This window comes from Oncorhynchus gorbuscha, linkage group LG11 (genome assembly GCF_021184085.1).
Source record: "Oncorhynchus gorbuscha isolate QuinsamMale2020 ecotype Even-year linkage group LG11, OgorEven_v1.0, whole genome shotgun sequence".
NCBI lineage: Eukaryota > Metazoa > Chordata > Actinopteri > Salmoniformes > Salmonidae > Oncorhynchus > Oncorhynchus gorbuscha.
The window spans coordinates 32,833,201-32,847,414 of record NC_060183.1 but is presented as its reverse complement, the minus strand read 5'-3'; the positions used below and the strand labels follow the sequence as shown (position 1 = coordinate 32,847,414).

The 14,214-nt window shown below is 42.1% G+C and overlaps 1 protein-coding gene across 1 annotated transcript in view; it reads right to left on the bottom strand.

Moving 5' to 3' along the window:
• LOC124048532 (proline-rich protein 12-like) overlaps positions 1 to 14,214 on the bottom strand; it is a 50,530-nt gene that overhangs the window by 9,024 nt on the left and 27,292 nt on the right. The window contains 6 exon segments of the mRNA XM_046369407.1: positions 3,153 to 3,250; positions 7,963 to 8,082; positions 8,864 to 9,300; positions 9,760 to 9,890; positions 10,433 to 10,549; positions 10,720 to 11,231. Coding sequence (XP_046225363.1) covers positions 3,153 to 3,250; positions 7,963 to 8,082; positions 8,864 to 9,300; positions 9,760 to 9,890; positions 10,433 to 10,549; positions 10,720 to 11,231 — 1,415 coding nt within the window.

Here is a 14,214-nt window from a genome sequence, read left to right as displayed (position 1 = left end):
ATTGATTTTAAGAGGGGCATTGATGTTTATGGTTAGGTACATTCCTGCAACAAATATGCTTTTGTGAAATCATCACCCGTTTGGCGAAGTAGGCTGTGATTGAATGATAAATTAACAGGCACCGCATTGATTATATGCAACGCAGGACAAGCTAGATAAACTAGTAATATCATCAACCATGTGTAGTTAAATAGTGATTATATGAAGATTGATTGTTTTTTATAAGATCAGTTTAATGCTAGCTAGCAACTTATCTTGGCTCCTTGCTGCACTCGTGTAACAGGTGGTCAAGACTGCCACGCAGTTTCCTAGTGGAATGCAATGTAATCGGCGCCCAAAAATGCAGATGACCGATTGTTATGAAAACTTGAAATCGGCCATGCTGATTAATCGGTCGACCTCTAATACAGAAGATGATCTTTTACCAAATAGGTCTAAGTCCATATTATGGCAAGAACAGATGAAATAAGCAAAGAGAAACGATAGTCCATCATTACTTTAAGACATGAAGGTCCGTCAATCCGGAAAATTTCAAGAACTTTTAAAGTTTCTTCAAGTGCAATTGAAAAAATCAAGTGCTATGATGAAATTGGCTCCCATGAGGACCGCCACAGGAAAGGAAGACCTAGAGTTATATCTGCTGCCGTAAAGTTCATTAGAGTTAATTGCACCTCAGATTGCAGCCCAAGTAAATGCTCCACAGAGTTCAGACACATGACACATCTCAACATCAACTGTTCAGAGGTGACTGCATGAATCAGGCCTTCATGGTGACATTTCTGCAAAGAAACAACTACTAAAGGACACCAATATAAGAAGAGACTTGCTTTGGCCAAGAAGCACGAGCAATGGACATAAAACTGGTGGAAATCCGTCTTTTGGTCTGATGAGTCCAAATTTGAGATTTTTGGTTCCAACCAACTTGTCTTTGTGAGATGCGGAGTAGGTTAACCTCTTCAGTCTACCCTCAACTTTTTCGAACATTCTGTTAAAAATCGCACAACATTTCAGTGCCCTGCTACTCATGCCAGGAATATGAATATGCATATGATTAATATGTGTGGATATAAAACACTCAGACGTTTATAAAACTGGTTAAATCACGGCTGTGGCTTTAACATAACGTGCGTTTCATTGAAAAGTGCAGGAAAATCTGATCACTGAAAGTGGAAAAATATATCCATCCGCCGCTTCAACCCATTGTTATGGGCGAAAGACATTACATATGGCTGAGGTTGCAGTACCTACAGCTTCCACACAGCTTCCACACGACAGTCTTGTCATTTGCCTAGGATTTGTTTCTTGGTCAAACGAACAAGAGACAGCCCATTTCTTCCGGTCTCCGACCGGATAATTTGGACGAGAAATAGAAGGACAGTATATCAAGATGAATCCCTATAGAATACACTTCGTCTCGTGATTAATTTGATCGCTTATTAACGTTTACTAATACCTAAAGTTGCATTACAAAAGTATTTCGAAGTGTTTTGTGAAAGTTTATCATCGACTTTTTGTATTTTCAAAAATGACGTTACGTTATGAAACGCTATTTTTTTCCATTTATCACACAGTCTACATAGAACGATATCTAGGCTATATATGGACCGATTTAATCGAAAAAAAGACCCAATAGTGATTATGGGACATCTAGGAGTGCCAACAAAGAAGATGGTCAAACGTAATGAATGTTTTATATTTTATTGTGCGGTTTGTGTAGCGCCGAATATGCTAATTATTTTGTTTATGTCCCCTGCTGGTCTTTTGTGGTGTTACATGCTATCAGATAATAGCTTCATGCTTTCACCGAAAAGCATTTTAAAAATCTGACTTGTTGCCTGGATTCACAACGAGTGTAGCTTTAATTCAATACCCTGCATGTGTATTTTAATGAACGTTTGAGTTTTAACTAATACTATTAGCATTTAGCGTAGCGCATTTGCATTTCCAGAGCTCTAGATGGGACGCCTGCGGGTAGAAGCAAGAGGTTAACGGATGATCTCCGAATGTGTGGTTCCAACCATGAAGCATGGAGGTGGTGGTGTGATGGTGCTTAGTCTGTGATTTATTTAGAATTCAAGGCACACTTAAACAGCATGGCTACCACAGCATTCTGCAGCGACACGCCAACCCGTCTGGATTGCGCTTAGCATTTGTTTTTCAACAGGACAATGACCCAACACACCTCCAGGCTGTGGTCGGGCTATTTGACCAATAAGGAGAGTGATGGAGTGCTACATCAGATGACCTGGCATCCACAATCACCCGACCTCACCCCAATTGAGATGATTTGGGATGAGTTGGACTACAGAGTGAAGGAAAAGCAGCCAACAAGCACTCAGCAAATGTGAACACTCCTTCAAGAATGTTGGAAAATAATTCCAAGTGAAGCTGGTTGAGAGAATGCCAAGAGTGTACAAAGCTGTTATCAAGGCACCTTTGCACCCCATTATTTCTATCTCTACTTTGCACATTCTTCCACTGCTAATCTACCAAGTCAGCCAGTGTTTAACTTGCTATATTGTATTTACTTCGCCACCATGGCCTTTTTTTTGCCTTTACCTCCCTTATCTCACCTCATTTGATCACATTGTATATAGACTTATTTTTCTACTGTATATTGACTGTATGTTTGTTTTACTCCATGTGGGGTCCTTCTGTAGCTCAGTTGGTAGAGCATGGCGCTTGTAACGCCAGGGTAGTGGGTTCGATCCCCGGGACCACCCATACGTAGAATGTATGCACACATGACTGTAAGTCGCTTTGGATAAAAGCGTCTGCTAAATGGCATATATATATATTATATATTATGTGTAACTCTGTGTTGTTGTATGTGTCGAACTGCTTTGCTTTATCTTGGCCAGGTCGCAACTGTAAATGAGAACTTGTTCTCAACTTGCCTACCTGGTTAAATAAAGGTGGGAAAAAAAGGCTAAGGGTGGCTACCTTGAAGAATCTCAAATATATTTTGATTTTGTTTAACGCTTTTTGGTTACATGATTTCATGTGATATTTCATAGTTTTGATGTCTTCAATATTATTCTACAATGTAGAAAAATAGTAAAAATAAAGAAAAACCTTGAAATTAGTAAGTGTGTCCAAACATTTGACTGGTACTGTATATACACACACAGAGTACATTCAAAGCAGGTTACCTGGTGCTGAGTACCCATGTTAATTCTCCTCATCAGCCTCCTCTTCTGTTCCACAATGATGCCGTCAATCTTCCTCATCCCGGGGAGGTACAGCTCATCTGAGGGAACCAATGGAGAGCAAAACATTATTAAATGGATATGTTTCACAAGGCTCTCAATCATTCCAAACCTTGGGGAGGCTAACCAGGGGCATATTCAGTTGATGAAATATTTTTATATACAATCCTCAACGGTTTGTACTGAACGGCACACTTTCCTACAACAGTGTGCACTGCTCTTCAACATTCCTAAAGGTATGTTTGCTCTTGTTTGGTGTGTGTGGCATGGTGTAGCCTGATCAATAGGGGTTTGACCATTTGAAATCTCAAAATACCAAACAATTGATCTCTCAGCCACCATAACCACAACTTTCTTCAACTGGTCATTTAGAACAGTACAGTTTACGTTCAATTTAACGTTAAGCGTTGGGCCCTTACAAAACTCTTTACTGACATATTACAGCTGACATGACCACACTAGCTGCTTTTCACAAATGAGCACAAAGCAACTGCTGAATCAGACTCTTTCTAATAACCTTGTTCCTGCAATTAAAGGTGAATGCATAACCAGGCCTAATAAGTTCAGCGCAATTGTGTAAATCATGCAACAGTGACCCTTTCTATCAAATACATCTAACTCCTAATCAGAATGATTTAGGGCCAAGTCCTGAACTTGGGATAACCATGAGGCAACTTGTACTTTCTCACAAAGCATAGGCATAATGCAAGACCTACAGTTGAAGTCGGAAAATTACATAAACTTAAGTTGGGAGTCATTAAAACCCATTTTTCAACTACTCCTCAAGTTTCTTGTTGACAAACTATAGTTTTGGCAAGTTGGTTAAGACATCTACTTTGTGCATGACAGGTAATTTTTCCAACAATTGTTTACAGGCAGATTATTTCTTATTGTATCACAATTCCAGTGGGTCAGACGTTTATATACACTAAGTTGACTGTGCCTTTAAACAGCCTGGATATTTCCAGAAAATTCCGTCATGGTTTTAGAAGCTTCTGATAGGCTAATTGACATCATTTGAGTCAATTGGAGGTGTACCTGTGGATGTATTTCAAGGCCTACCTTCAAACTCAGTGCCTCTTTGCTTGACATCATGGGAAAATCTAAAGAAATTAGCCAAGACATCATAAAAACTTTTTTGTAGACCTCCACAAGTCTGGTTCATCATTGGGAGCAATTTCCAAATGCCTGAAGGTACCACGTTCATCTGTACAAACAATAGTACGCAAGTACAAATACCATGGGACCACACAGCCATCATACCGCTCAGGAAGGAGCGGAGTTCTGTCTCCTAGAGATGCGCGTACTTTGGTGCGAAAAGTGCAAATCAAGCCCAGAACAACAGAAAAGGACCCTGTGAAGATGCTGGACGAAACAGGTACAAAAGTATCTATATCCACAGTAAAACGAGTCCTATGTCGGCATAACCTGAATGGCCGCTCAGCAATGAATAAGCCACTGCTCCAAAACCGCCATAGAAAAGCCAGACTACAGTTTGCAACTGCACATGGGGGCAAAGATTGTACTTTTTGGAGAAATGTCCTCTGGTCTGATGAAACAAAAATAGAACTGTTTGGCCATAATTACCATCGTTATGTTTGGAGGAAAAAGGGGGTGGCTTGCATGCCGAAGAACACCATCCAAACTTTGAAGCACGGGAGTGGCAGCATCATGTTGTGGGGGTGCTTTGCTGCAGGAGGGACTGGTGCACTTCACAAAATAGATGGCATCATGAGGGAGGAAAATTATGTGGATATATTGAAGCAACATCTCAAGACATCAAGTTAGAGCTTGGTCGCAATTGGGTCTTCCAAATGGACAATGACACCAAGCATACTTCCAAAGTTGTGGCAAAATGGCTTAAGGACAACAAAGTCAAGGTATTGGAGTGGCCATCACAAAGCCCTGACCTCAGTCCTATAGAAAACCTGTGGGCAGAACTGAAAAAGTGTGTGCGAGCAAGGAGGCCTACAAACCTACACACCAGCTCTGTCAGCAGAAATGGGCCAAAATTCACTTACTGTGGAAAGCTTGTGGAAGGCTACCCGAAACATTTGACCCAAATTAAAGAATTTAAAGGCAATGCTACCAAATACTAATTGAGTGTATGTACACTTCTGACCCACTGGGAATGTGATGAAAGAAATAAAAGCTGAAATAAATCACTCTCCTATTATTCTGTCATTTCACATTCTTAAAATAAAGTGGTGATCCTAACTGACCTAAAGAAAGGGAATTTTTACTAGGATTAAATGTCAGGAATTGAGAAAAACAGTTTAAATGTATTTGGCTAAGGTGAATGTAAACTTCCGACTTCAACTGCATGTCCATTCCTTCAGATTTGCGAACATTTCTCTGCCCCAAGGGGCACAGTGAAGTTAGGATTTGTCCCAAAAAATGGCAGGTAAGTTACTAACTCCAACTCCCTTGATGCTACTGGGGTATAATTCAGTGAGGTGAAACATTCTGAATGTTATGAATATATCAGACATGATTCCCAATTTTATCATGATAGATAATCTTATCTGTTCTACAAAATATATGTCTATCTGGACATTCTGTAACTTTTCACACTCCTGATCAGGGCCCTGTTCATTAGGACAAATCATGGAAAAAGTTTAATGTTTTGTAACAGAAAATGCAAATCAGCATTTCCTATTGAAGAACTTCCAAAGAGTCCCACCCTGTTTCAGTCCAATTTCTTCCATTTGCTGTCTAATGAATATGACCCAGGTCAACTGGTGTTCATTGTATGTTAGATACAGCTGTTCTTACAAAATATTGGTAGTGTGTGTATGTGTGTGTGTGTTTGTGAATGAGTGTGTTCTGCACTCAACTTCTGTGTCCTCCAGGGTTTGGATCATGTCGGGGTCCAGGGTTGTGTGAGTGAGTGTGTTCTGCTCTCACTGTCAGTGTGCTCCAGGGCCGAGTACGTGTGTGTGTTGTGTCATGTTGGGTCCAGAGGGGTGTTCTATGACGATAGTTAGATTTTTTCATGATTTTCTAAACCTAGCCAGCTTCAGTTAGCTTCAAAATTCCAGCTCAGGCTTCATCCATGTTACGAAGGTGGAAATGTATCATGCAACCACCATTAACTCGAGCCAGCTTGTAACTGCGCATTCATGTTGAAAGTGGATAGTTGAACGCCAAAGTCTTCATTGAGACAACGCTGAAATAGTAACCCATGCCACATTAAAATTTTTGCCGAAATAATTGTAATTTCAGAAAACATCCTTTATATATGTCTACAGTAATAGTAGAATGATAGTACTGTGAAACACTGTTTCCCCAAAATGCTTATTGGGCCCACACAAAATTGTATTCTAATGGTGCAGCCTTCTTATTGGTCAACAAAAGACCTCTTGCAATGACTAATGACTATATACACAAACACTGAACAAAAATATGTAAAATGTTGATCCCATGTTTCATGAGATGAAATAAAAGATCCCAGAAATGTCCATATGCAAAAAAAGGTTATTTCTCTCAAATTTTGTGCACAAATTTGTTTTCATCACTTTTAGTGAGCATTTCTCCTTTGCCAAGATAATCCATCCACCTGACAGGTGTGGCATATTAAGAAGCTGAGTCAACAGCATGGTCATTACACAGGTGCACCTTGTGCTGGGGACAATAAAAGGCCACTAAAATGTGTCGTGTGACAAAACTGTGCAATGCCACAGATGTATCAAGTTGAGGGAGCGTGCAATTGGCATGCTGACTGCAGGAATGTACACCAGAGTTGTTGCATTTCTCTATCATAAGCTGCCTCCAACCTCGTTTCAGACCATTTTTGCAGTACGTCCAACCGGCCTCACAAACACAGACCAAGTCTAACCACGTCAGTCCACGACCTCCACATTCGGGTTCTTCAACTGATTTCCTTATATGAACTGTAACTCAGTAAAATTTTTGAAATTGTTGCATTTATATTTTTGTTCAGTATATGAATGGACAAAACCATCGATCACATGACACCATTCATTCCTATTTGAAGACTCAATCGCGCATTGAAGCCAAATGAAGACTGTTAAGATGGCATCTCATGGAGACATAACATGCGCAGTTTGAGCTACTCCAGGAAGTGACGTTGCAGACTTGCTTAGTGCTGCCCCTTCTCTTTGAGTAACTCAAGTTGAAGGCTGACTGGGGTACTGCAGGCTTCCATTAGCAACTATTATTAACTTCTTCTGGGTGCCATTTTTAAATAAATCAGTTCAACTTGTGTATTAGAAGCAATTTTTGATACAAAAACCATCTTTGAATTTATTTATTTTTTTATACGAAAATTGACCACGAAGCAGATCCTGTTTCCTGCAAACAATGCCTGTAGTACTGCGGTCGACCTTGAACTTCAATGGCTTAAATGGGAAGGGGCAGTACAATGAAGGAAGCTAGATCTACAGTCAGGGTTTTCTAACTAGCCAGATTTAGTTAGGTGTACATTACAGCACAGGCTTCATCCGTACTACGAGGTGGATATTTCTTGACCACCAACCGCTAACTCTAGCTGAATTGTATCTGTACGTGCATGTCGCACAAGCTTGTTGAACTCTTCATTGAGACAATGGTAAATCATCAAGCCATTGTGAGTCAGTGCCACATTTGAATTTATTCCGAATATTATTATTTTTTTTTAAAGTTATATTCCTTGAAATTGACTGTGTTCTGATCTTAATGTCTGGCCTCCAGGGTTTGGATCATGTCGAGGTCCAGGGTCGTGTGTGTGTGTGTGTGTGTTCTGGGCTCTCACCGTCTGTATCCTCCAGGGCTTGGATCATGTCGGGGTCCAGGGCCGTGCTGACCAGCATCTCCACATAGCTCCTGAACATCTCACGCATGGCCCGGTTGTTCACCCCACCTCGCACTGGCACTGCACAGAGGTTACAAACACATAAAGGGTTTAGACAACACACACACAAACACATACATAGGGTTGGCAAACCACCTGTATCAAAATACTCAGGCGTATTATGGTATGGAAACTGAGGAAGATGGGCATAATGTTATCTTATGTTGTAACTCACAAGTAAAATAATAATAATGCATTTCCAAGCTTTTGCACACAATTATGTAACATACAGTACAATTCATAAAGGAAAAAAAATAGTGTAGTCTGCATTGTGTGTTCCTATCGTGACAACACTACACACACAGCATCTCTACCCAATTGCCAAATACATTCCTGACAGATTATCTTTTTGTCTCCCCTCCTGAGTCATTCTATTCCATTCATTGAGGGCAGACACAGACACCTATTACTCCCCCGAACATCTCATAATCCCTCCACCCAGTTTGAATGCACAAACGCATACTTATAGGCTAAACAGATATGGTCTACATTCCAATTGGCACCCTATTCCCTTTATAGTGCACTACTTTTTGACCAGGGCCCACGGGGCTCTGGTCAAAAGTAGTGCACTATATAGTATGTATGGTGTAGCTATCAATAAATCGGTACAAAATGGGTTCACTAAGTATCAAAAATATTATGGGCTACTTTATGATGGACTATCATGGACACAGTTTATGCCTAGTCTTGGACTAAAAAGCTATTTCAAATGAGAATCTTCATTGAGAATGCTTTTTATTCCTGGACTTGGCTTAATCCGTGTCTGGGAAACTGGCCCTATATGCACAAAATGGTTTCTCACTCTCATCCTCACTGGCTGCCTCCTCGGACGAGTCTGAATCAGATGAAGAGGGGACCTCCTTCAGCCACTTCTTCCTCTTTTTCAGAGGAGGCTCTGCCTTGACCTTGGCTGGCTTCGACTTGGGAGGGCACTCCATCTTCTCTTTCTCCACTCCTCCTTTCTTCTCCTCTTTCCCCTTCCCTCGTTCCATCGTTGCCACCGCGATGGCCCGTTTCTCAGGCTTCTCCTGAGATAGTTGCACCCTCCTCTCCTTCTCCCTCTGCTTCTCTTTCAACCCCGCGGTCGCCTTTTCTCGCTGTTCGTTCTTTGCCCTCGTTCTCTCCCTCGGTTCGCGCTGCACTGGCTCACGCGGCGGTGCCACTCGCTGCTCCCTCTCGGCTCGAGGCGGGGTCAGGGTGGTGGGAGGCGGGGACGCTATTTTGGGGAGGGCCTGTCGCCTGTTGAATACGAGTGGAGATTTGAATAAAGAGAACGGAACAATATTTCAGATGGCCAGTTCCATAAGCACCATCTGCCAGCAAAATAGCTGACAACTAACCCTCATTTTGTGGGGGGTTATGCCCTTGCACCCTCTAGCTTGCTACATTTTTCAGTATGCTGGCTACTTCAGATTTTCTGGAACACTCTGGATGGCTAGATCAAAGTGCAAACACCATGTTAGCTCTTTAGGCTAGTATTTTCCTCTTAAACATTGTCCATGGACATTCAACAGGACAGCACTCTCCGAAATGTATATTTGAGAGGTGCAAGTAATAAACCTTCCAAGCGTATCTTTCAGACAGTACTGTCTTATGGATTGTTCAATGACAAGGTGGAAGAATAACTTTGAGAAGTGAAGGCATAAAAAAACACTGGATATGTCTAGATTAGAATTGAATAAATCCCCTAATGGGTACCTCAGTCCAGATGGTCTGTGCCAGGGTCGCCGAGAGCACACTCTCACGTAGTCCTTCTTGTTAACATTCTCCAGGAACTTGACGTACAGGCGCTGGTACCGCCTCTTGGCATCTCCAAAATAGCCCAGATACTGAGGAAGAGTAGCCATTTTGTTTATTTGGATACCTGATGAGTAGCTGTTTAATAAGTACCTATCTTGGGATCTACACAAATCAATGGGTCTATCTTTATTGCAGTTGTGCTGCACGGTGTATATCAGGATCCACAGTCATAAAGTGCCTCACTTTAGGAGTGTTGATCTAGGACCAGGACCACACTGTCCATTTGTTAGAATCTAAAAAGGCAAAGTAGTACGAGTGCTGATCTAGAAACAGTTTGGGCATTTTAGATATCAGGAATCACATTAATATGATATAAGCACTCTTCTGAGAACTAAGACGACCTGTAATGCAACAAACAACCACACATAGACAGACATCATCAGGGTCGTGTTCATTAGGCACTAAATGGAGGAAAAGGTACTGAATCAGGTAGAGAATTTTAATTTCATTTTAACAAAATGTTTTAAAATATTTTCCGTTGCCTGCCCTGTTGATAGACAGTAACATACATGCTGTGTTGATATTGAGCAGTGACAAGTCATGTGTTTGGTGGACAGACGGACTGACTCACGTTGCTGGTGGCACAGAACTGCCTCTCTCCGTCCTTGATCTCAGGGCTGAACTTCTGCAGCAGGGCTTTCTGCACCCTCCAGATGGGGGGAGGCTCTCGACCGGTCTTCAGAGCCAGCTAGGGTTTGAGGGGTGAGGGAGTCAATACATCACATACTGAACACACACCTACCATATATGAACACACACATACTCTCACACACTTAACGGAACAGATGGACTATTTTGACAAACTGTTGATTAGTGATGTATTTTTTTACTCACACATACACGCACACACACAAATACCTTCATAGTTGCAATGTCTTCCACACGCACCACAAACTCGTCCCTCTCTCGGAAAATGCCTTCACCTCCGCTCTCGCTCTCATCCTCCTCGCTCTCTCCGGCGATGGCGGCATCCTCCTGCTTCTGAGCCACGTGCAGCGAGGTGACCTGAGAGGCAGGGGCTTCTTCAGGGGACGCGCGGGGCTCCGGTGAGTACTTGGGGATATCCGTGGCCGGGGATGACTGAGGAAGCGGGGAGGAGAGAGGTAGAGTGGCAGAAGCAGGATGAAGAGGGGAGGGATAGAGAGGGAGGGTTGCGTGAGCAGGATGAAGAGGGGAGGGATTGAAAGGAGGGAGGGGGCTCAGAGGTTGGGACTTCTGCTGTTGTGCTTCTTCTTGTGGCGGCAGGGGTGATGAAGGGAGAGAGAGGGGAGGTAAGGGGGAAGGCGGGGGAGAGGGAGAGAAGGATTGAGCGGGGGAGGCGGAGGGAGGTGGGGGTGCGACTGGTGCCTCCTGGGACTCTGGGAGGGAAGCTGGAAAATGGAGAGAAGTGATCATGTAATTTTCTTCAAGAATCAATAGGTATATACGGTGTACTTTAAATGAACCAAAACAGCTGTAAAGATCACAGTTGTGGGCCTTTAATATCATTCAGTTCAAACTTTTAGAACTATCATCATAACGTTTCTATTACTCAGTTCTTTACTTTGTGTGCAATTCAAGGACAGAATTGTACAGCAACAGCACAGCCACAGGCTAAAATAATTATTTGTCATGAGCTAACTCCTGAAAATAAATTCGAAGAAAAATAGGGCATGAGCTGACCCAACAAGAATATGAAGAAAAGTCTTGTAAGATATGAGAAGGGGAACGTTTTTTCCTGGTGCCAAAAATAGATATATTATCTACACTGAACAAAAACAAACGCAAGATGTAAAGTGTGCCCACATTTGTTTACATCCATGTTAGTGAGTATTTCTCTTTTGTCAAGATAATCCATTCAGCTACAAGGTGTGGCATTTCAAGAATCTGATTAAACAGCATGATGATTATACAGGTGCATCATGTGTTGGGGACAATAAAAGGCCACTCTAAAATGTGCAATTTCGTCACACAACCCCACATCTCAAGTTTTGATGGAGAGTGCAATTGGCATGCTGACTGCAGGAATGTCCACAAGAGCTGTTGAATGTTAATTTCTCTACCATAAGCCGTTTGAAATTTAGCAGTATGTCCAACCGGCCTCAAACTGCAGACCATGTGTATGGCGTCGTGTGGGAGAGCGGTTTGCTGATGTCAACGTTGTAAACAGAGTGCCCATGGTGGTGGTGGGGTTATGGTGTGGGCAAGCACGGACAACGAACACAATTGAAATGTATCAATGGCAATTTCAACGCACAGAGATACCATGATGAGATCCTGCCATTCACCCGCCACCATCACCTCATTTTTCAGCATGATAATGTGCGGCCCGTGTCGCAAGGATCTGTACACAATTCCTGGAAGCTGAAAATTTCCCAGTTCTTCCATGAACTGCATACTCACTAGACATGTCACCCATTGAGCACGTTTGGGATGCTCTGGATCGACATGTACGACAGTGTATTCCAGTTCCTGCTGATACCCAGCAACTTCGCACAGCAATTGAAGAGTGGGACAACATTCCACAAGCCGCAATCAACAGCCTGATTAACTCTATCCGAAGGAGATGTGTCGCGCTGCATGAGGCAAATGGTGGTCACACCCGATACTGACTGGTTTTCTGATCCACACCCCGACCTTAAGGTATTTGTGACCAACAGATGCGTATCTGTACTCGCAGTCATGAGAAATCCATAGATTAAGGACTAAGGAATTCATTTTTATTGACTGATGAATTGTAATTCAGTATAATCTTTGAAATGTATTTATATTCACTATATACAGTTCATTCGGAAAATATCCAGACCCCTTGCCATTTTCCTCATTTTGTTACATTACAGCCTTATTCTGAAATAGATTTTTTAAATTTTATTATTCCTCAATCTACACACAATACCCCTTAATGACACCGTGAAAACAGGTTCTTAGGTTCTTGTTTGCAAATCTATTCAATATAAAAAAAACAAATACCTTATACACATACAGTTGAAGTCGGAAGTTTACATACACTTAGGATGGAGTCATTAAAACTAGTTTTTCAACCACTCCACAAATGTTTGTTAACAAACTATAGCTTTGGCAAGTCGGTTAGGACATCTACTTTGTGCATGACACAAGTACATTTTTCAACAATTGTTTACAGACAGGTTGTTTCACTTAGAATTCACTGTATCACAAGACCTCCACAAGTCTGGTTCTTCATTGGGAGCAATTTCCAAATGCCTGAAGGTACCACGTTCATCTGTACGCAAGTATAAACACCATGGGACCACGCAGTCGTCATACAGCTCAGGAAGGAGACGCGTTCTGTCTCCTAGAGATGAATGTACTTTGGTGTGAATAGTGCAAATCAATCCCAGAACAACAGCAAATTACCTTGTGAAGATGCTGGACGAAACAGGTACAAAAGTATCTATATCCAGGGTAAAACGAGTCCTATGTTGACATAACCTGAATGGCCGCTCAGCAAGGAAGAAGCCACTGCTCCAAAACAGCCATAAAAAAGCCAGAATATGGTTTGCAACTGCACATGGGGACAAAGATCGTACTTTTGGAGAAATGTCCTCTGGTCTGATGAAACAAAAATATAATTGTTTTGTCATAATGACCATCGTTATATTTGGAGGGAAAAGGGGAAAGCTTGCAAGTTGAAGAACACCATCCCAACTGTGAAGCACGGGGGTGGCAGCATCATGTTGTGGGGGTGCTTTGCTGCAAGAGGGACTGGTGCACTTCACAAAATAGATGGCATCATGAGGTAGGAAAATTACGTGGATAAATTGAAGCAACATCTCAAGACATCAGTCAGGAAGTTAAAGCTTGGTCGCAAATGAGTCTTCCAAATGGACAATGACACCAAGCATACTTCCAAAGTTGTGGCAAAATGCTTAAGGACAACAAAGTCAAGGTATTGGAGTGGCCATCACAACTCCCTGACCTCAGTCCTATTGAACATTTGTGGGCAGAACTGAAAAAGCGTGTGCGAGCAAGGAGGCCTACAAACCTGACTCAGTAACACCAGCTCTGTCAGGAGGAATGGGCTAAAATTCACCCAACTTAATGTGGGAAGCTTGTGGAAGGCTACCCAAAACAGTTGACCCAAGTGAAACTATTTAAAGGCAATGCTACCAAATACTAATTGAGTGTATGTAAACTTCTGACCCACTGGGAATGTGATGAAAGAAATAAAAGCTTAAATAAATCACTCTCTACTATTGTTGGTGATCCTAACTGACCTAAGACAGGGATTTTTACGAGGATTAAATGTCACCCAGAGCCCGGACTTGAACCCGATCGAACATCTCTGGAGAGACCTGAACATAGCTGTGCAGCGACGCTCCCCATCCAACCTGACAGAGCTTAAGAGGATCTGCA